The sequence below is a fragment of the Cynocephalus volans genome, chromosome X (assembly GCF_027409185.1).
Source record: "Cynocephalus volans isolate mCynVol1 chromosome X, mCynVol1.pri, whole genome shotgun sequence".
Classification (NCBI taxonomy): Eukaryota; Metazoa; Chordata; class Mammalia; order Dermoptera; family Cynocephalidae; genus Cynocephalus; species Cynocephalus volans.
The window spans coordinates 31150824-31175288 of record NC_084478.1 but is presented as its reverse complement, the minus strand read 5'-3'; the positions used below and the strand labels follow the sequence as shown (position 1 = coordinate 31175288).

Sequence of the window (24465 nt, the reverse complement as noted above, 5' to 3'; positions counted from 1 at the left end):
CTCCATTAACCTGGGGCACCTGTTAAAAGTACAGATTCCCAGACTCCACCTCAAGTCTACTAAGTCAGACTCTCCAGGGCTGTGACCCAGGAATCAACATTTAATAGAAGCTTTCCCAGATGATTCTTATGTAGTACAATTTGAGAACCACTGGTCTTCTGGGTATCCCTCCCTATGCTTTACTTCTGCAATGGTTAGAGAGCTCTGTGCACTTGTGAGGAATGACTGCAAGCTCATTTCTTGGTTACTTCATTTGGGTGTTGGTCTCCCCATGCTTATGAGGGCACTGAGAACGGGTCTTGTACAGCTTTGATGCCCAGACTTCCAGAAGACAGGGAGTAGAGTTTATCTCCCTGAATAAAAGGATTCTGCTTCCAGCACTGGAAATACGATCATTGAATAGCCACACTGCTCATTTCCAGTGAAGAAGCAGGGATCTTAGAACAACTGATGGACCCAAGAGCAGCCTGACAAGGCACACAATTGAATATGAGTAAAACTTACAGACTTGGCTTCTGTGCTGTTATCAAGGTAGTCTTCCCTCACAGCCAGGGAGAGTGTTGCTTGGTCCAGCTGTTAAAACAAAAACAGAAAGCATTCTGCTGGCACTGTAAATTCTTATGTACCATGTGGTACATAAAATCATCTGCATCCCAGCCATATTTTGAGCTTGTGTCACCATGGCAAAAAGAATTCACTACACTCAGAGCTACATGCAAATAGGTACTTTGACAATAACATATAAAAAGTCTCAGAGACCTACCCCTGCTTTCCTGATTCACGGTTACTAACCCTTCAGGTTCTATCAACACTGAATAGCACCAAGGCTATTCGGTTAGAATAGATCTCGGAGATTATGTGCGTTCTCCCTTATTTGATGGGGTGGGGGGGGAAACAAAAATGAGAGAACTGAGGTGACTTTCCCAAGGTAACATGGTTGGGGCAGAGCTCAGGGTAAAATCATTGTCTTCTGTCACCAGCTCCAGTACTCTTCTCACTGCAGTATTTACAAAATGCCAATCTGGATGGAGTTGATTAATCAGACTTTCTACCTCCCTACCTCTAAACTAATGTATTGCACTGACTTTTTTTATTTGAAAAGAATCAAATGATAATTTTGTTTTGAAAATTCTTTGCAAATTTTAGAAACCTCTCTGGAAAGTTTAGGATAGGTGATAAAAATACAAACAATAATCAACTAAATAAGTAGAATCATCATGATGGAGAAGTAAAGTATAAATCTGTGAATTAAAACTTTCAGTACCATAAGGGTAATTAAAGGAAAGAAGATAGTCTTTTCAAAGAATGTACTAGAAAAACTGAACATCCACACACAAATGAACCTTGACCAATACCTCACAATTTGTACAAAAATTAACTGAAAATGGATCATAGACCTAAACGTAAAACCTAAAACTATAAAACTTCTAGAAGAAGATATTGGGAAAAACTGGGGGGACCTGGGGTCCATAAAAGAAATATTAACAAATTGGACTTCATCAACATTCAAAACTTTTGCTCTGTGAAAGACACTGTTAAGAGAATGAAAAGACAAGCCACAGAGGGGGAAAAATACTTGGATATCACATATATGACAAAGGACATATTCAGAATATATAAAAATTCCTCAAAACTCAACAATAAGAAAACAAGCCAATTTAAAAGTGGACAAAAGATCCAAACACACTTCAAAGAAGACATGCAAATGAAAAATGAGCACATGAAAATATGTTCAACATCATTAGTCATTAGGAAAATGTAAAGTAAACCCACAATAAAACACTGCACATTTGTTAAATCAGCAAAAAAAAAAAAAAAATCTGACAAGTGCTGGTGAGGATGTGAAAAAACGGGATCACTCATACATTGCCAGTAGGAATGCAAACTAGCACAGCCACTCTGGAAGGAAACCAGTGTGACAGTTTCTTATAAAGTCAAAGATACATTTACATGTAACTCAGCAATCTCACTCCCAGGTATTCACCCAAGAGAAATGAAAACTTATGCTCAAACAAAAATTTGTATGTAACTTCATTCATATTCACCAAAAACTGGAAACAACCCAAATGCCCTTCAACTAAATAACTAAACTGTGGTACACAATGGAATACTATTCAGCAACAAAAAAGGATGAACTACTGATCCATGCAACAACATGGATGAATTTTTACTTTCATTCCAAAAAAGGCAAAACTAATAGGAATAGAGAACAGAGTGGTGGCTGCCAGGGTTTGGGGATGAAGAGAAGGGTTGACTACAAAGAGACAACATGAGATAATGTGGGGAGGTGATGAGGCTATTCCACTTCTTGATTATGGTGGTGGGTTCCATGACTCTATACATTTGTCAAAATCTCTAGACAAACACATCACAAAAAGTGAATTTAACGGTATGTAAATTTTTTTTAAATGTTAAACTTCTAGCATCTTCTCTAAATGTATTGTTTGTTCTTTCTTGAATATCAGCAACTGACTAAAGACTAAATAAAATGGATCCCAACAGCAGCTAATTTTCCAATCTAAATCTCTGATTCACACATGAAAACGTTAAGCCAAATCAACAAAATACAAAATCTAAATGACGAATTGAAGCTTAGCAGTATCTGAATAAAAGCTGAATCCTACATGCCCATAGCATTAGTTTATATAACTTTAAGTTGTTTTGATCCATCTCCTTTAGTTTCTTCTTCATCTTACTATAATCTCAAATATTTTACTCTTTTCTTATACATAAAACCTGTATGAGATCATAGTTTTACCTTAAAATCTCCTTCACACACAACAAATTCTACAAAGGCTGAGTTAAAAGTTAGTGATGTTTTGAAACATTCAAGGGAAATACTGCTCTTTGGGGATGGGGGGAAATGATGCTTTCAAAACATTCATCTTGTCTGTGTGTGTATTGCTAAAATCCCCAAATTATTTTGTTCACCCTTCTCTAATTGGCCTGAAACAACCAAGTCACAAGCCAGCCTGGCTTCATCCTACTGCAATTCCCAATCTACCACTGCTTCTTCCAAAAATTAAGCAAGCCAGGATCGTGAAACACAATATTATGATTAAGATGCTTTGGCTTTCAATTAAATTTGGACCACTTGAAGAATCTTTTGAGCTTCAGTCTCATAGGAAAGAAAACTGTGTAGATAATATCAAGAAAGCCAAAGTTTCCGTCTTATGAAATGAAGTTAAATCCACTTGTAAAAGTTTAGATAATTCAAGTGAGTTTACCAGACATTTTATAAACCTTCAGATTGTTATAGTTTCTAGGGAACATTTTAAATACACCAACGAATTGAATAAGATCAGTCAACTAAATCTCATTAGAAACATACAAACACTTGAGGCAAGAGACTTTCTCAAGAAGCCAACATTAGGACACTGTTATTTGAGGTTTTATTTAATCCTTGCATTTATCTGTATACTGCAAATATAAAATAAAATATGTTTTTAGAAAATCCAATACAATGAACAGAAAATATGATTTTTCTTCAATTACAATTGATACTCCAATTACTAAAAACCTCAGGTTAGGGGACAAAGTAGTAATACAAAAAGAAACATCTGACAAATTATGACGTAGGAAAAAGAAAGACAAAGAAATTAGAAAAACTTTGCTTCCAAAAGAGTCTCTCTTTGCCATCCTTATGAATTTCGATGAGAGCCCGAAAAACACAGGCCATCGAGTAGAGGTGACTTTAAGTTGTTGTTTTCAGTAACTAGTAACACATACTGGGACAACCCTGGCCTTCCAACCACTCTTTCAGAATCACATATATTCACATCTTTTACTGTCCCTTAAATCCTCATTCTTGCTACCTCCTGACAGAAAATAAATCTAAACACATGTAGCAAGATAATAATTTCTGACACTAACTATGGTTGTTTCCCATATTTTTGTATTTCCTTACTCCCATTTAAATCTGTAGCAAATCCTACACCATCTCTCCACAGCGGTGCTTCTCAGAGGGCCATTGCATGGCTCAGAGCAACCCCTGCTGGCCAAACTGCACGACCTTGGCATAGGGATATAGCTGCCTATTGGAAGGGGTGCCTTTTTCTTCACCCAAAGGTGCAATCTGCTCACCCAACAGTATGCCTACAGTGCTGTGCTTGCCCAGGAGGTGGCCTTCTGCTTATCTCTGTGGGTTTGTGGGATTAGAAAAGCTAAAAACAGTAAGGAAAATAGAATTAGATGGAAAAGGAAACCTAAGTACACTGCGGCAAGAAGAGTTTGAGGTAAGAGGGATTTTTCTCAGAGCAGAAAGAGGATCTCCCAGAAGTCAATGGTTCTCACTAGCAGAGGGACCAGTCAGTGCCCCTACAACGTAGTAGGATCTGAGAGGGAATGGGAGGCCTAGGACCCCAGCCTCAGAGAAGCACACTTGAAGGGATCGCATGGGCTCCATACTGGGTTTGTTCAAAGGAACCAGATAACTACTTGTTGGAGGGTCTCCCAGTGCCCTACACAAGACTGAGAAATGGGGCAACCAGGAGGGGGTGGGGAAGTACCTAGAACGAAGTTCCATTTCCCACCAAAAGGTGGAGTGGGAGCTCGGAGTCAAAAATTAGGTTACCTAAAAACAAACACCTATTTCTTGCACAACTGAATTTGAGATCCGAGAGGCATGTCGGGTACACAAATTAAAGACAAACACTCTCCAAATGGTCCTGACCAGCTGCCGGGCAATGCTTTAAGAGAAGAGAACCTTTTCTCATGTGCTACTATGGACCAGCATCCCCCATGGAAACTAGCACAAAATTCAAGTCATTTAAACCTCAAGACAACAGTGAAGTAAATTCTAATTTCCCTTTCTTTACACGTAGGGAAATTGAGACTCAGAGAGGTGAAGCAATTTGCACAGGATATTCAGTGAGTAAATCACAAAGCTGCAAACCTCAATCTCTTTAACACCAAAACCTAACTCTTTTTCAGCTATACCAGTTGTTTTCAAACTATGTTCCCCAAAACCTAAAAGGTGTTCAGGGACTCCAAATGTTCATTCAATCAGTTTTGGGGAGTTTTTTTGGTTTGTTTTTTGTTTTTTATAGTTTTAACTATTTTTAAACCAATAAAAAGCAACACTCACAAATTCTGCAACTTTGTCAGCCACCAATATACTAAGTTTTGTTGTCAGGTTCATTGGGTTTCTTGCAGATCTCAGAATAAATCCTCTACCTTCTCTAGACACATGATTGAACTTCTTGTAACTGCATCATGATTAGGAAGATTGCAGCTCTACTGTGTTTGAGGGAAGGCAGATAATTAAGATGTGTGAGTATTCACTCATGTGAAATGGTACAAACAGGGACAGAACTAAAGCAAATGTGTGCTTCACTCAAACGCCAAGCAATGCTCAAACACTTCAATGCGGAACAAGCTGCCATCCTGGCAAAGGACAGCAATAGTAAGGACACAAGTGCCTCCTTACATTTGGAAAGTATTCTATTGTTGACAGCTTACTGTTTCTAGGATCAGTTTAATTGAATATTAAGTGTGCAAGGCAAGCTGTTAAAAATTGGTTACCATGTTCCTCTATTCCCCATGTTTTCTGGAAACTAGTATGAAAGCTAGAGCCTTGATTAGATTCAAGTTATTATTTTCCGGCACATCATCATCATTGGTGATGGTGTGTACTCTCCACTACTTGGTGTCAGGAGGCACACAACATCTGGTTGTCACACTTTTAGCACTGCTTGCATTGATATTTGGGTCCAGGTGATGTCAGTCTGGTCTATCATGAATTTCCCAACCAACCATTCACCAAATGATTCCAGCTATTGATGGATCAGTTGCCCAGACCCATCATTTTGTATTAATCAGTATTAGGTAGCATTAATCAGTATTAATCAAAGTAACTATGGAAGCAAAAAATAAACAAAACAGCAGGATCAAAGCACAAAACGATTTGAGAAATGTTATTTGAATTCTTGCAAAGCACTTTCCTAGATGAATCTTTTGTTGGTAGTTTTCTGACAGCCTCCAGATTTCACCAATGTGATCTACCTCAGGGTATGTCCACGTGGCCCACTCCTTTACAAAACAGATGCTTAATTTCCCAAAAGAAAATGCAACCAAGCACTGAGAACAGAACAAGTTTAGCTTTACCTTTCAAAAGAAAGGAGGAGAGATTCAGACTGAACTTGACGATAAAAGTTTAGGTGTGTACGCAAGAAGATGATAGTGAAAGAGGAACAAGGAATCAGGGTAGGTATTCTCTCCTCTGTCAGGGGAATGAGCCAGCAAGGGAAAGAGCAGAGTTCAGAGTCTTTGTTAACAACAGGAGACCCACAGCCACCTCTCTACTGGAATTTAGGGGCCCCATACATGCTCTGAGTAGATATTTGAGGGCCAGATCACAGATCACTTGAAACTCACTCACCAGCTTCCTGAAAGGCTGACAAAACTTGTCTGCTAACGATCTACATACCACAAATCCTGGGGCAGGGGGCAAGGGGTGATATTGTAGATCATACTGCTCAACAGAATTTTTACCTTATTCACTAAGGCTTCATGAATCATTGAACAAAGAGGATGAATGAGTCCTCACTCTACCTTCAAAATGTGTTCATTGGATGCCTTGTCGTCGGGGGACACATACAAACGGATGAACACGGAATTGCTGTATTGACCACGAAACGTTGCAAGTGTCTGCAGAAGGCTGAACTTTCTCTCTGACCAAACCCCTTCAGGACCAATGTTAGATTCGAGCACAGGCCAGCGGAAAGGTGAGTGCCGCAGGATGTGGAGCAGTGGCTTGGCATCTGCTTTTTCGATCGCTTCTGAAAGGGAGCAGACACGAAGGGAGAGTTAGAATCGCAAATGGGGCCACCAAACTGAAATCCAAGTACACCTCAAGAGAAAATTCCCAGGAGGCCCCAATTTAAAATTTCAGCTGTTAGGGAGAGGGTGGGAGAAGTGGGGTGGATTGAGCATCTGTGGAGAAAGAACTACCGACGACTCACACTTCAATCTGACTGTCTAAAGCTGGTGTTCTTTCAGGAGGGCTCACAAGGGAACGTGCTAGACATTCCCTACTATAACATGGGCTCACTACACTGACCCCAGCCAATGAATGATGTTAGGCTGATAACACTCCATGTGACTAAGGAACAACCCTAATGAAAAGAAATGGCTCAGTAAAGCCGGTCACTCCCCAGTGAAGGTAAACCAATGCTTTCAGACTCTTATATTTTACTACCCTCTTCTAGCTCACCAAATAATATCCCAAATCCTAGACCAGTTAACACACTTCCTGGAGGCCCTGGCTTCTTCCTGCAATGGCCTTGAGAAAATGGACCAGGTAAAATGGCAAGTATCTTTTCCAGCTCCAATCAGACCCAAGATGTTGAGACAGGCCTATGGCACCCAACAAAGATGCCTGTTAGGCCAATGAAGGAATCTGGCACTCCTGGAAATCTGGACTTCTTTAGGCTCCAGTAGGTCCTGTGAAACATATCAACACTCCCAAGTGCACTCCCTCCAGCCTCTTTCTCAGACCAGATCTGGCCTGGCCCCTGGGTTCTGGTTTCTGCACCAGGTACAGTGGGGTTTGCCCTGCTGACCCTGCCCACATTTCTCATGGAGTAACTGATACCCAAAGAATCCAAGGCATAGAAATAAGATTACTTTCTCCACCAAGCCAGCAACAGAACATTAACTAAGACAGCATTAGTCAAAATCCAGTCTTTGAGAACTGTTCCTTTCCTGAAACAATCCCTTTAAACATTAATGGAATTCTTATTAGTTCACTTTTGCCTTAAACAAGATCTTTAAACATTAATAGAACTTTGAAGGATAAGGGTGGTAAATATTTTATTTTTTTTCTTTATTACTCACTCTCATTCATGCAGGATGAATAAAGGATTTTGGCTTTCTGTATGGCTTCAGTGTCCCGCCGTCTACTGACTGATTTCTCCAAAAGTGCTGGGAAGGTAAAGAAAGGATTCATTAGTATCCACCTACATGTGCTACAGAGTGGGAGGTCATTCGATAATCACAGTCCCAGCCTCCAGAAAATTAAACATAAAGACACACAAGCCTGGAAAAGACAGATCTATCAAAGACGTGCAGACATCAGAACCTATTCCAAGTTGCTCAAGGTTCAAATAAAAATGAATTAACATTCTCTTATCCAGGACTCTCCTAACTCAAACCCAAAAGTTCAATTTCCAACTGAGACTGGACCTTCTGCAGGGGTTAATTTCTTCTTCCACCTACACAAAAGGAAACAGAATTCATTTATTCAAGAACCAAAAATAACTGAATTCTGTTCTTTGTTTCTTCACCAAGTAATATTCTCAACAGAGGCAATTTCATCTGGGACGGGTGTCTTAAGATTTCTTCACAGCTCGGCCTCTCCGAGAGGTCACCTGGAAGAAATTCCCCATTAGAAGTTTTATTCAATGCTGCATAAACATGCTGTGGACATGGAAAAAGTTGTTTAGACAGGAAATGGAGAAGTGAGATTAGAAAGCCTCCCCAAATGGCCTGAAAACTTGCCCATTTACACATGCAAAGTCCTGGCCATTTAAATAAGGCCATGTGTATAAAATGATTGCCAGCGTAGGCACAGACCCACCTGGAAAATGATATTCTATTTAATAAAATCACTAACAATATTGTTTAAAGATGGAAAATGACAATTGTCACTATTTCACTGAATAAGGAAAGAGGAAAGCCAGGACTCAATGAAAACAACCCTCACCAAAAAAAGAGCACCTTGAATGTACTTGAATACATCCATTTACCAAAATGAAGCATCCCTATGGTGATGGTCACATGGTACTGCCTACACCGAACTATGTCAAACTGCTGTTGTCAAGGCATTCGGGGAAACGACCTAGCAGCCTCCAAAATCACAAGATAACAGATATTCCTGCAGTACTCTGAATAGCTTTAAGACACAATGTACAGTGCTAATCAAATTAATAAATGCATATTTCCTGAAGAGGAATCTACTTCTACAAGTAGAAGTTCTATATTTCAAAAAAGAGGCAATCCAGAGCTCCTGTCCAGTTTTTTATAAGCACCTATACACAAAACAAGTCCATATAACTAGACAGATTCCAGTAAAATAAATTAAGTTGGGTTGGATGTGGGCATTTTCAATTATTTCAGCTTGTTTGGTGTTTCTTTCCTGTGTATCACCATAGCAATAAAAGCAGGATAACTAGCCCCAAGGATAAAGAAAGGAGATTTTTTTAATAAGAAAAAGGCACTAAAACCATATACACATATATTTCCATTCAAATCAGATCATGTGCCTTTCCACCATATTGCTTATACAGTCATTAAAGTCATTAGACTGTGGGGGAGACACATTTGGAAGTAAATAATCCAAATTTCATTTTGGATTGTGATGATGTTCCAATGCTATAAACACTCCACAGGCTGCAAACATAAATGCCCTGAGGACCAAAAACAAGCCACAAGAGCAAAAAGAACTAAAAGTAGTAAACATTTACCTGCGTGTGCTCGCGAGGCATGCTATATATCACAAGAAGGGGAAAAGAAGATGTGCACAGGCTAAGTGGGTTGATCCCCAAACCCTAACCGTGCAAAAATATCAATAATTTGTGTATGTCAAAATTCTGGTTTCTGAAACAGAATCTGGCTTTTAAAATAGATCAGCTATCACGGGTTCCTTGTCATACCCTTTTCCTTCTCTTCTTTTCTTCTCTCCCTACTGAAGCAGGCAGGAAAGCATTGATATGCAGACAGTGATGTGGCAATCAGTTGGCAGTATCCATTTTATGTATCTCTGCATGTGAATTAGTGGTAAGAGAAATAAAATCTGGCCTGCAGAGTCATTAATAAGCAGAAAACAAAGCCTGCCTATCACAGGCAATTACTCAGGTTATTAAAATGTCTCTAAAGCATTGAGAAAGGCTCGTGGGTCACCCATACAGGGGCATTCCCATCATAAGCTGTGCTGTTTCTTGGAGGATTTCTCAATCCACCACCCCCCTCAATCCAGGTATTCTCTACCATGTTCCAACAGAAAAGGAAAACTCTAGTTTATAAAAACCTATAGTTTTGGTAAACCTCAGACTTTAAAATTGGTTTGAGAAGTTCTTCTGATCATCAAATCTGAACATTACATATATATGTTAGCTATTTTTCTTCTCCTCAATATGCTCAATCAAATAAAATCGGTTTTAAAAAGTAAGGCAACATAATAAGCACGGGAGTAGGCTTTTGAATCGCACAGGTGTGGGTTCCAGACTCAGCTTACTGCAACCTCCTAGGTGGAATATGAACAAGCTATTTAATCTCTCTAGGCATCAGTGTTTCATATCTGTAAATTCAGATAATAATAGTATGTACCTCTCAGGGTTGTGGTGGGAACTAAAGCCACTATCTCAGTGTCTGTGCACATGATAAAGGGGGATCAACAGGTAGCAGCTTAAACAGGATTACAGGCTGAGTTAGGCATACACAAAACTGTAAAGTAATCAAGGTTGTTTCTAGTGCTTCCTCAGTAATTGCTTGTTTTCCTCCTCCCTTCTCATGATGGTGGTGGCCAAAGGCCCTATGCTAACCCAAGATACTGTCACTCTGTGTGTAGGACTATTTCACAAACTGGACCGGCTCTATCCACCTCTCAAAGCCCCATGCTCTCAACACTTCCTCTGCTTCTACAGTAGACATAATGCTAAATGATGAGATATACTTTGCAGTCAGTGTTAACCTCTGAAAATATTCTGTTCACATTCCTCGTCCTAGACAACAGGGCATTTTCTTTTATGTAAACTTTTTCAATGGAAGGATAACATACATACAGATGAGTACACAGATCATACTTTGAAGGATTTTCACAAAGTAAACACACCCAAGTAACCAACATTATTACCAGAAGCCCCTATGCCCCCTTACAATCACTGCTCCTAACCAAGACTACCAATATCCTCTTTTGTGAAGTGCTTACTCAAGTCTATTTCACATATTTCTACTGGGCAATCTATCTTTTTCTTATTGATTTGTAGAAGTTCTTTATATATTCTACACACAAGTCCTTTTTGAGTTATTTGTATTGCAAATTTTTTTCCCACTCCATAGACTTAATTTTCCTAATGGTATCTTGTGATGAAATAAAATTATTTTAATGCAGTCCAACTTGTCCATTTTTCCCCTCTATGGTTAGCATATTTTGTGTCTTATTTAAGAAATCTTTGCCTATCCCAAAGTCAAGAAAATAGTCTATGTTTTCTTCTAGAATCCTTATTGTTTCACATTTAGATCTACAGTCCATCTAGAATTTGCTTTTGCCAACAGAGTGGACAGCCATGACTTTGTTATACAATCCTGGCCTCACAGGGGATGAATCATGTGAGAATTTTAATTGAGAAGATATTTTTAGTCATTGGGCCTCAAATAATATCACCAAAAAATCCTTTTGGTGCAAAAAATTGGCATTAACAAGGGTTATTCTCCATTAGATCGAGTACTCTTTGGGGCAGAGGCTGGGTCACATTCATCTTTGAAAACCAAGGTCCTAGAGCTTGGCATAGTTGGTGCTTAGTGAATGTTCACTGAGTTGAATTCCTGACCAGGAAAGTCTGAAAGTTTTTCATCCAACCGAAAAGAAACTATGAGAAGGTGGACTGATGACTTTTATTATTTTATTATTACTTTTATTATTCTTTTTACAAATCAGCAATGTCCTGATGGTGCTAACATCATAATCTTCTTTTTTCACATTCCAGTCCCTATATTATGCAATGAAATCTAACACTTCATTCATCTGTTTTCGTTAACACCAGTTTTTAGAATACCTAAGTTTAATTTTACCTGTTATCTCAGCTTAATCATCCATTCCCAATGCCCTGCTCTTCTACAGTGGGAAGAAAAAAATAGTTAGTATTTACTTCCTTTACCCTCAGATGCCCAGGGAGGACTATCAAACCTACTCATTAATTCACTTCTCCTGCTCAAATAGGGCATTTATTGAGCGCTCTAGAATACAAAAGGGAAATTGCAAAGGAAGGACAAGACTCCTGAGGACTTGACTGTACCCTGGTTAGCCAAAAGTTCACAACAGTCATGTGCAGCTGAGGCCAGTCATTTGAAGTTTCTGCAATATTTGGGACCTGCACAGCAAATACTATTTTCAAAAATTCCACATGTGCAAAGTTTTAGGCCTGTAAATAAAAACCTACCAAGAACCTCAATGTTGAGCTTATACCATGTGAATGACATGGATCAAAAGCACAGGAACTCTTACAAAGCATCTTCTGTTCTTTCTCCTGACCCTGAAATATTTCTCTTTTTTTGGTGGCTGGCCAATACTGGGATCCGAACCCCTGACCCTGGTGTTATAACACCACGCTCTAACCACTAAGATAACAAGCCAGCCCCGACCCTGAAATATTTCTATGTGCCTGTTCTAAAGGGGATCCTCTGGCTATTTGCTAAGAGACCAATGAATGCTGGATCTGTTTTCTTGATTTGCTTAATGGAAACAGCAATTGAATTCCAAAACCTTCACATCAATGTCACCAAGGTAAGCTCTCAATTTCATGTAAATTATGCCAACATTTCTCCTTTGGAAATCAGAGGGAGTGCCCTTTTAATTCTAGTGAGAGAAAGAACATGAAAAAATCAAAACTTTGGAAAACCAAATCTGTATTTTAAGCTTCCATACCTATATAATGAACATAATGGTCTCTAGACCTATACACACACACACACACACACACACACACACACACACACACACACACATACATATATATACATACATATATACATACATACATATATATATATATTTTAGAATGACTGGTAAGGGGATCTCAACCCTTGACTTGGTGTTGTCAGCACCACACTCTCCCAAGTGAGCTAACCGGCCATCCCTATATAGGGATCCAAACCCGTGGCCTTGGTGTTTCCAGCACCACTCTCTCCCAAGTGAGCCACGGGCCGGCCCTGACCTATATATTTTTTTTAAGCCTATCATATCATGACCTCATCTCTCCTTTGGTGGTACTTAAAAACCATCTTTGGATGGTCCACAGTTGAATGTTGCCTCTGATCTTACTATTTTTAGTCCTCGTTGATTTTCTAGGCTACAGAATTCAATTTGGTTTCCAGGCTCCTCAGTTTATTTACCATACTGAGAAATTTCATTTTTCTAACTCACACTGCATGGGTATTAAACCCTTATGCAGTTAGAGCTGGAGACTCTAAATCGGCTTGCAAAGCCTGTTGTTATACTCATTAAAAAATAAAATTCAAGTAAACTCAGTATTGGTCTGTGGATCTTATAACCCTCATGTTGTCACACGAATTGGGTGACACTCAGCTTTGCAGTTCCTCGGGCCCCAGAGCCAGTCAATCATAGGATTAACTGAGTCTGTTTGACATACTGAAAAGACAATAAGAGCTGATCTGATACTTCTCATTCTTCTAGAAAACTCTCACCGAAATATAGGAAGAGAAACTGTCAGAAGTATTTTCTCTGTTCATTTTTTATGATCATCTTATAAGTGATAAATGTTGGTTAGCATCAGTTTAAGAAAAAGAAGCAGCGATGATTTTAGGAGGATTAAGAACCTCTAACTCATCAATCTTAATCATGTTACCAAATAACACAAAAATATCCCCCTTTTAACCCAAAAGACCTCTTTGTCCATAATGAAATCAATTTTATAAAACTTCTAGACACTACGAAAGTCTAATGGAAGGTAACTCTTTTATTATGTTCAATTATAAGTGAATTTGTAAGGATTACACTTATCAATGTTATACTTCAAAATAATCTAAATTTTAATATTACTCTTGATAACATACATAGCATTACAATGAATCTGCCAATATATTTTAACTCATAAAAATAGCTTTCCTGTTTAGGCAATTTGCATCTTAGCAGATAATTCAACGTAAGGCTTGTGCCAAACTTGAAGCTATTAAGATCCATCTTCAGTTTTTTTCCTGTAATAAAAATCCTAATTATATTTTTATTCCTTCCTCCTATTTCAACCATCTTAATGTTACAAGGAAAAGGTCATGTGTGGTTACAGACTCCTGTGCTGGTCCTTCCTAAGACATCCAAGGACCCAGTAATGATAGTGTTCATTTATGAAGCACCTGATGGGTGCCAGCTGTATTGTATATAACCTTCAATTAACCTCCCCTGCAACTCTAAGAGACATGTATCATTAACCCCATTCTACAGGTGAGAAAACTGTAAGAGCTTGTCCAAGAAAACTCAGCTAGCAAAGGTTACAGCTTGGATTTGGACCCAGGTCTCTGACTCCTGCTCATGTGATCATCAGATACCCAGCAAAATTCCACAAGGTGCTTTCCTGTGACAAAACAAGGCCCCAGTGGCTAAACCAGAGGCAGCAATGCCCTCATGGAATTTCATGACAGATCTCTCAACCATACCTAAAAGAAAGGCCTTCCCCAGTTACATGGAGACTTGTTTTTGCAGTAGTAGACTGACTTTGCGCTGAGCCCTGTACTCCCTTTGCACCGTCACTCTATTTGTGACAGGGAGACAGACTCCTGAGGCTCCTGGCCAGACGTGGGAGACCTGGTGAGGTTAGAGCAGAACAATGTTGACTGGTCCTCAAGACTTCACAATATGCTCTAGTCTGGGCTGGTGGTTTCCAAACTTGACTGTGCATCAGAATTACCTGGTGGGCCTGTGAAAACACAGATGGCTGGGTCCTTACCCCAGGGTGTCTAAGCCAGTAGGCCGGGGGTGGGGCCAAGGATCTTGCATTGCTAACAAATTCCCAGGTAATGCTGATGGGGCTGATCCCGGGGAACACACCTTGAGAACCACTACTTTAAACTCACCAGTCTTTCTTGATGCCTGTAATACCAGGGAACATCACCAGCCCAGATTCCCTCGTCTGCCATTCCTTCCCCACCCAAATCAGATAAGGAGCTTTTGTCCTTTTCTTGCTAATTTCCTCACTCTGCAGCTCCATTGTAGTTCAGTGTCAACATTCTGCAAGGAGGGCACTAAACACTTTGTTTTGTTTTGAAAACACTCTCCTTGAGTTGGCCCATTTGGGTCTAAATCAGTTCCTCGGTTCTGCCAACCTCACCTTTAAGAAGTTTTCTTTCTTAAAGCTGAAATTCAAAAGGGGTTTGAGGTCAGGGTCGATCCACTGGTTCAAGGGGAAGAAAAAAAAATCAGCACTATGCCAGGAAGAGTTTTAAAGCGAAAAAAAGAACACAGGGCAGCTATTTTTTTAATTCCACACCCTAAGGAGAGGAAGAGTGGGATAAACACTGCATCCCTGAAATCCTAAAAAAATCTGAGCTCCAGACTTCATGATTCTTCCCCCACCTATGAAAGCGGCATCAAAACACTGTAAACATAGGTTTAAAAAGCCACTTCCCAACTAACCCCTGTTTTCACTCCCACCTTGTGTGAGGAGGTGAGAAAAGGAGGATTCTATTCCTGGCTGTTCAAACCACAATGTGTGGTCAAGGGAGACTGTCCCTCTAGAATTGGGTTGTGACAGTGAGGGATTAGAAGTGAGGCTCTCTTTCCTTCTCTATCCAGAATCTTCTCCCCCAAAAGAGGGGAAGCAATAGAGTCTTTGGCACAAGCAATGGACACAGAGGGGCAAAAGGGCTGGTAGGATGAGAGCTAACTACCATGCCCACCAGCTGTTGCCATGGATTCCCTGGCAAATTCTGCCCTGTGACTGGGGGTGCTTGGCAAAGTACCTTCCTAAGCTCAAAGAAGCCAGGGGCAACAGAAAAGAGGCAATGACCCTTCATGTTGACCTGAGCAGAAAAGAGAGAAAAGGATCACCAGTGATGCTTTGAAGGTTTCTGTAATCAAGATTCATGTGGACACCAAGCTAGAAGACAGATCTGCGTGGTGGGGGCTACTGAACGTCACCTACCTCCTGCAAGCCACTCTCCACATGCAGCCAACGTGCTCGGGCAAAACGCATTGCTCATCGAGTCCCTCAACCTGACCTGACATTTACAAACGCTTCCCGCTGCCCTAGGATGACCTAAAATCTTCACATGGGCCACAAGGCCTGAGTGCTCTGGCCCCTGCCTTTCCCTTCGGTTTTGTCTTCGGTCCCTCTTCCCTTCCCACACGGAGCTCCAATCACACTGGGCTTCTTGGTTTTCCTCAAATGTACCAGCTGGACAGAGCCGCTGCTCCTGCAGCTCTTTCGGCCTGGGTTAAAATTGGACGCATTTGAAATGGTAGACCCATAATCTGTGGGAGACAAATTATATGGCCGGATTGGTTTGGGCAAGTTACAATTTCCTTGACCTTCGCTTCCTTGGATGTAGAGCAGAGACAGAAATAAACAATGACGGCTGCCGACATCACAGAATTAGAGTGAAGAATAATGGAGCAAAGAAATGATTCTCTAAAGGAATAAAATTAGTATCAAGAAATGCTTGGGCCTTGGGGAGATGAACTTATGAATTTAGAACAGGCTGGCAGGTAGTAGAAGCAGTTCAGTTTGGAATTTAATCTAAATGGCCACTATAGGAAGTCTCTCTGGTTAGTGACATAGACAAACTTGTGAGTATTTTAGCACGTTTGTGTTTGCGTGTGTGTTACTCTCTGCAATAAACATCAGTTCCCAGACCTATCTTAACTGCTCATAAAAATAAAATTCCCTTCTCATTTTATAAATTAAGAAGTCCATGAATGTTTTAAAAAGTACCTCTAACTGTGCAAATGCCACCACCGATGAGGCTTTCCAAACAAACATGTCTTATTTGTGACAAGCTATTATCCAACCAGCATAGAATTAATTTTCTTGTTATGGGTAGTGCCTTTTTACGTGGAATGTTCTCTTGACACTTTAAAGCAAATAGTCCATCATTACTAATTCATTAAGCATTCACATAGATGCTATTAATCATGATGAGCTAATGCAGTATTAATGGGTAGGTTATTAATCTGCAATTACATGCAGATTTCGTAATAAATTCAAGTTTCCCAAGTTTTTTGAGGAGGAAAGCAAAGGAAAATGAAATGAACAAATCTTTCAGAAAACAAATTAAGGGGAAGAAATGTCTCTCCCTGTACCATAAGACCAGACACACAAAATTGTTTTCTTTTTTTATCCTAAGAAATCTTTGTATATACCCAATACAATGATATTTACAATATATAGCTTTTCATCAAAATAATATGAATGGAAGAAAAACTAAAACATCCACACACCCTGGAAAGGTATTGAATTTCTTCGGTGACAGACTGTGTCCTTAGATGTACTAAAGCCCAGCTACTTGATGTGCGGTCATCACCTGAGAACTTGCTAGAACTGCAGATTCTCAGGTCCTTTTTCAGACCTACTGAATCAGAGTCTGCCTTTTACCTAGATTCCCAGGTGGTCCATGTGCACATTGAAGGTTGGGACGTGCTATACAAAAGTACAGCTTTGTAGCTGCAAATTGGACTGAGTAGAAGAAGGAAATGGGGAGTTTTGCTTATATACCACTGTTCACTAAGCCAAGGGACAAGGCGGGAGCATCACGGAAGTCTCAGTTAAACTGTTTTAAAACACACAGCATGGTGGATGTGACAAGCAGCTGCGGAGCCTGGATTATCAGAAATATCATTTACATACTATATTATAAGAGGGTATGTAAATATCATTACATACCATATTGTAAGTCAATTGTAAGATGTACTTTTTTTTTTTTTTTTACATCTTATCTTAACATCTCTGAAATCCATCTTAAAACTGTCTGCCAAGCACTATCATGATGAAGTGGCCATTGCTTGCCCATGCATGAACTTGATCGTAGCCGCTCTTAGAGTCGGCACTGCAAATGATTTGGGTGCATGGCTGCTAACCTGACACCTAAAATGCCTTTAGAAAGATTTCACCAGGACTTGACAATGAAATGAAAACTTATTGCATATCCAAAAAGACCATCTTGGAGAAAATCCCTGAGACAATTGGGGAATACTTTAAAAATGTTGCATCGCTTCTGTTCTTGATGAGAAGGATGATCTTTTGGGGGAAAACAAAAGCCTTGATGAGTCAAAATCAAAAAAATTCTGTGAAGGGCCGAGCCCGTGGCGCACTGGTGAGAGTGCAGCGCTGGGAGCGCAGCGACGCTCCCGCCGCGGGTTCGGATCCTATATAGGAATGGCCGGTGCACTCACTGGCTGAGTGCCGGTCACGAAAAAGACAAAAAAAAAAAAAAAAAAAAAAAAATTCTGTGAACAAGTTTTAGGAATACCTTACCCAAACTTTTTTACTTCCACTCTCCCTTTTGTTGGATGCAAAAGAATAATATATGATAAAAATTAATGTCTAAGTAAGGCTAATAGAACTCCTTCAATGAACACAAAATAAAAACTCCAAGTGATAAGAAACAATTTATAATAGTGTGCTCTTAGCACTTGTAAAATAATGGCTCATCTTACAGTTGATTTGATGAAATACGGTTTTAATTTTGTTAATGCTATGGAAGACTCTGCAGTGTTTATGTGTTCTCTGGCTTAATTTTAAGTCAAATAAATATAACTAACAAAACTGCATATAACCAAAGAGCTGCCACTTCAGAACACCCAGTATTTTTCATTCTGGGAAGTAATAAATATGTCAGGAACACTGAAGCTGTGTTTGAATTTAAATAAAAGAAGCCAATATAAAAATTATTCCAGTGACTCTAAAAGTATTTTAAGGACAACTGAACCTCTGGGTGAGATGCAATGTTTTAATTCCTGAATATTGAGTTTCACATCCAGGTCTCAGAGGCAGAAATAGAAGTTTGGCCAAGTGGGAAGGCGGGCGTGAGGCCTCTGGCGAGAGCAGTTTCACGAACATCCTGAGACCCAGGTCTGAGCTGTGCAGCTTTCAGACCTCAGCCGAACCACAATTGCCTCCTTTCCTCACCCAGCACCTCCCACGCAGTCCCCACTCGCCTGTTTCATTCTGGCAACGACCTGCAGCTTTCAAACCCCAGCTTCCTCTTCTCCACAGCTCAGAGGTTCCAGACAGACACCAACACCTTTGACCTCAACTAAAAGAACAGACTTGTGTGTCTTCATTTTCTTTCACTGGTGTGTATCCAGACCAATGTGTAGGTTGGGGGGTCGGGGGAATGTCTCTTTTCTTTTATTACATTATTCTGGGGACTTGGCAAAAATGTTGGGAAATGTAAATTGAGAGCAATTAATAAATTAGTTAGGGCACTGCTTGACATTCTTTAATGTCAACTAGCAAAGCATACTGTTAGAGTGGTTATTTTGAATAGTTCTCAGTTCACAAAACTCACAGAACTTATTCCGATGGACAATGGCTACAGTTCTCTACTCAATTAGTTTGGGCATTGCCTGGAAAAGGCGGGGGTATTAAAAGTCCCACAATCCAGGCCACAGCCCAGGCCAATCACATCAGGATCTGTGAGGATGGGCCCCGTACATCTGTGTTTTGTAAGCTCCCAGGGATTCCACTGTGCAACCGGGATTGAGAACCACTGTGCCAGAACTGCCCTGTTCGATATAAAAGCCAGGAGTCACACAGGCCTATTGAGCACGTGAAATGAGGCTGGTCCAAATAGAGATTTCGAAGATTTAGTAGGAAAGAAAAAATGGAAAATGTCCCATGAATAAGTTTTTGACATTGATTACATGTTAAAATAACAATATTTTGGATATGCTGGGTTAGAGAAAATACATCATTTCAACTGTTACTCCTTTACTTTTTTAATGTGGCTACTAGAAAACATAAAATCATGTAAGATTTGCATATGGTACTCACATATTCCTACTGGACAACTCTACTCTAGAAGGTACTTTTATAGGCCACTAGCTGTGTATATATGGGTGAATCACTTAACCTCTCTTCTGTGGTTTGGATGTCCCCCAAGCTCATGTTGGGACTTAACCCCCAATATGGCAAGAAGGTGGGGCCTTTAAGAGGTGACTGGATATCGAGGAGTATGCCTTCATGAACGGACTGATGCATTCATGGAGTAATGGATTGATGGCTTAATGGGTTGTCAAGGGCGTGGTTCTGATGGCTTAATAAGGAGAGCGAGTGAGGTTAGCTCTCCTGCTCTTGTTCATGCCATTTTTGCCATGTGATACCCTGAGTTGCCACAGGACCCTGTAGAGAGTTCTCACCCAGAAGAAGGCCCTCACCAGCTGTGCCCCCTAGACCCTGGACTTCCCAGCCTCCAAAACTAAGAAATAATGTTTTCTTTATTAATTACTCAGTTTCAGGTATTGTTATCAGCAACAGATAAAGGACTAATACACTCTCTAAGCCTCAGTTTTCACAACTGGAAAACAGGGATAACACCACCTTTCTCTAGTTTTCAGGGATTTTACCAGGTGCTGAAGGTTAAACAACTGAATTCTAATACTGGCTCCACTGCCTATCAGCTGTGTGACCTTGAGCTAGTTACTATACTACTCAGTGCCTGTTTCCTCATCTGCAAAATGCAGATAAATCTTATATCTTATAGGTGTGCTGGGAGCTCAGCTTAGAAAGTTTAACAAATGATAACTAAGGTTATTATTAAATAAGGTCACCTCTATAATGTGCCTAGCCCTGTCATGCCTTTCCCTGTGTGATGTACTCTTCCAAAAAAAATTTTTTTTTATCTACTAAAGGCTCACTTTAGATTAATGAGTAGAAATACCCCCCCCACACTTAGTAGTAAATTAGGGGAGAAATGGGGGTTTTGCCACATTATAAAGATGCTTGACCCATCCACACTTGTAGTCACGGTTGAAAAGCTCTCAGAACTCGGGGTGAGAATGCAGCTGAAGCCATCTATTCAGGGAGTTTGGAAACTCAAGGATGAAATTTTCAACTCAGTGGCCATGCATTTTTAGCATGCAACCAACTTCTTAATTTTTCTAGTGCCTCCGTTTTGCTATTGACCAATTGGGAGTATGGTAAAGGTAAGAGATTTGCCCATCTCTCTAAGACACAGGAAATCTGAGTCATCTGCTTCTGCTGTGAAATCTGGATACCCCTGCAAGCTCCAACAAAAATACCATACTCTCAGCTCTATTCTTATTCTGGCTTCTGGCAACCAACAGCAGGAACACGTGGATTCTTGGAGAAGCTTCAGGAATTATTATCATCAAAACTCACGTGGGTACGCCTCTGAATTGTTACCAAAGCCAGCTAGGATTTTTCTTCCCTTTCCAAACAGTCATCATCTTTCGGGAAGTGGTTTTGTGAAAATATGCAACCCTTCTGAACAACTGCAAAGTAAAATACACTTATACACACCAACCATGTAAAACAGGACCTGGGTGTGGGCAGGTGGAGAAGCATCATTGTGGGTGCATACATCCTTCTCAGGATACACATAGCCTGTGTCATTAGTCGTGCCAAAGAACTTATATTTAGTCAAAAGAAACTAAATTTAGTTGACAATCCTCCAAAGTAAAATGTTTCTTTCCTCCTACAACATTCAAGCTAACTCACAGGAAACTTTTCATAACGTGTTGCTATATTTATGCTACACAAATGCCCCCTTGTCTGCTCTCCCACTCCTTTTTTCAGTCAATATTCCCATGCATAGCATTTTCAGCCTGTTGCTCCACTTCTCAGAAACCTCAGCATTCCCTGCCACAAGTCAAAAAATCTCACAAATGGATTTTGATATCTTTCATCTGCTCATCTCACTCCTGTCATCTGTCACCAACAGCCCTGTTCATTCCTTCCTCCAACAAAGCCACGTTATATTTATTCGGTCTTCTCAGAACTTTGCCCTCAGCACCTCCAGATTTACAGTCCTCCCCTCTCCCTACCCTTCCAAGTTCAACTGAGAGTCCCTGTCTTCAAGATGGGATGACAAGCTGGCTCTTTCGTACACCATGCATTATGTGCTTATGAATAAACATGCTACTTTGTGTATTACTATTTTCCAATTATTTGCACTGTTTGCAAATTTTTTATACCACGGCAAAAGCTATATCATCTCTAGTTGGGAACTGACTTTTAACTCCTTAATTTCATGATAAGCACGTGGCAACGCTTAGTAATTTTGCCTATAAATATATTTATTCCGTGACATAGGCAATCCCATAAAGCTTGCATTCAATCAGTTCAAGGGTTGGTATTGGCACAAGTCTCTGAAAACAAATCTCCAGTTTCATCTAATATCCTTATAAACACAGATTAACTGCCAGTAATGTTCTCATTACCCAAGGAGTCCTGACAGTGAACTGTTCAGAGTTGGGTACAAGTGGACCCATGGGGCTGTGTAATAGCCAACTCCACTCAAAACACCTAAATTAGGATGTATGAAAAGGCTGGACCTAAATAAAACTATACCTTCTTTAGGCATGCTCCAGCAATTCTTATATACACAGGGATTCTTAAACTTTTTTCTGCTACATTCCATGGGCAGTCCATTAAAACCTACAGACTATTCTCAGAATAATGTTTATAGATGCATAAAATAAGAAACAGAGGTTTACAAAAAAACCAAGTATTCTGAAATGCATTTAACAAGACAGGGTTTTATATATATATATAATATTCATAATATATATACTAATTCATTAACTCATTAAATAACAAGACCTAACATTGGGTCTAACAACTACTATAATTTTGAAGTAGTGATGCATGTATGTAACATTTCAAGATACCTACAGCATCTGTAATAAAATAGAAAAAACCATGATTCCTATCAGTAACAAAGTCACAAGCACTGCTAATATTACTGGGGTTGGTTGTCTACGTTCATGATTAAAGAAAATGCTAAGGTTCCATCAGACGTTACTCAAAATAAAGGTACATTTTTTCTCATTCAAGTCCCTGCATTCTATCAACAGCCCTCTTGGGATGTGGACCCAAGTTAAGGATCCCCTAGAGATGGGAGAAAGAAAAGAGAGAAGAAAGGGAAATTGGTAGAAATTTTTATAAAAGTGGGGTCTAGAGGAGATCTAGAGTAGCCTAAATTATACTTTTTCCAATTTTTACCAATTCCCCTTTCCTAGTCTCTCTTTTCCTGTAGGAGTGATTTAAAGATCACATGTCCCCCAAAGAATGTGTGGACTGACCAACTGGATTATCAAAACCTTCAAGGGTTTGCAATCGTGACCAAGGTCTGGCAATAAAAGATGGGAATACACACAAATAACCTAATCTGTTGTTTTCACCTCAGGCTTGCCTCTTTCAGGATCACCTTCCTTATTTATAGGCATGTTGAGACTCTACAAAAAACTAGATCACAATATCTTACTTAAATAGTGCTGTTTAAGTTTTCTTATTAATTAAAGTTGTCATTTTTATTTGGCTAGGGAACTAACATTTCTTAAGCATCTACTATGTGCCAAGTGCTTTTAAAATGTTAAATTAATCCTCGTGAAATTAACAGTATTAATAAATTCCATTTATTGAACTTTGTACAGAAGACTTTCTATGTATCTCATTGAATTTGTCCAACAGTATTGCCAGATAAGAAACTGAGGCTCAGAGAGAAGTGGCCTACCCACAGTCACACAGCTGATAAGTAGCAGAGTCACATTTTTTTTTCAGAGCCCAAACTTGAACCCCATCCTGCGAGCTCTTCTTCCTCTTGTCTGTAACTTGCACAAGAACTCATCGCCACTGCCCATGTCCCTATTCTACCTTCCTGAGGCTCAGAACACAAATTGATAAAAACTGACAATTTCTCTTCTTCCTCCTGTCAGAGGCAAGCTCCAGTTGCATCTCAGGACTCTTCTAGGACAGCATGCATGGCCCCAGGTATAGGAGGAGAGGGAGGAAAGGAGAAGAAAAAGCCACTCCTCCCACCCAGCCTTGCACAGAGAGCACATTTCTTCTCTAAGTATTTACTGAGCACTTCCTATGTGGCAGGCAGTTTACCATGTGCAGTGGTGGGGAGCAGGCATAGGTGAGAACAAATAAGCGAGTACACAAATAAGATAATTTCAGATGGTTATAAGTGCTACAAAGAATACAAATACGGAGGGACTGGAGATGGGGTTAGGGGACTATTTCTAATAAAAATGTTCTCTGACCCTTCTCTTTTTTGTTTTTTTTAATTTTGTTTTATTTTGTTCTATTTTTTTTTTCACTTGTAAAGGACTTTTATTCACCTTCTATAGTTTGAAAGCAATAAGCATGCCACACATAAAGAATGACTGTGACCAAGGTATTTTATCACTTTCAAGGCATACTTGTAAAATGCTCAATAAATGGGGGGGGGGGGTTGTTTTTGTTTTAAGTGAAAATATTTTACTGAACAAAAGAGGTTCCATGTGGGGGCTATTTATATCAGGATTATATTTTTAAATTGCCACATAAGGTTATATGTCTACAAATTCTTCAACATTCAATCTCTGACCCTTTTCTAGCACTGAAATCCATTTGAGTTTATTCCCAGATAGCTCACCTTTCCAATGGCCTGATTGGGGCTCTAGAGCAGAGCTGTCTGGCAAAAATATTATCCAAACCACATGTGTAATCTTTAATTTTCTTGTAGCTACATTTAAATAAGTAAAAAGAAACAGGTAAGATTATGTTTAAT

The 24465-nt window shown here is 39.7% G+C and overlaps 1 protein-coding gene across 2 annotated transcripts in view; it reads right to left on the bottom strand.

The window, feature by feature from the left end:
* The window catches only part of PHEX (phosphate regulating endopeptidase X-linked), a 209821-nt gene that overhangs the window by 162957 nt on the left and 22399 nt on the right, over positions 1 to 24465 (bottom strand). For both annotated transcript variants that reach the window (XM_063084023.1, XM_063084024.1), the window contains exons 4-6: positions 7837 to 7923; positions 6553 to 6779; positions 505 to 573 (exon numbers count right to left, since the gene is read on the bottom strand). In XM_063084023.1, the coding sequence (XP_062940093.1) occupies positions 505 to 573; positions 6553 to 6779; positions 7837 to 7923 (383 nt within the window). The remainder of the gene's footprint in view (positions 1 to 504; positions 574 to 6552; positions 6780 to 7836; positions 7924 to 24465) is intronic.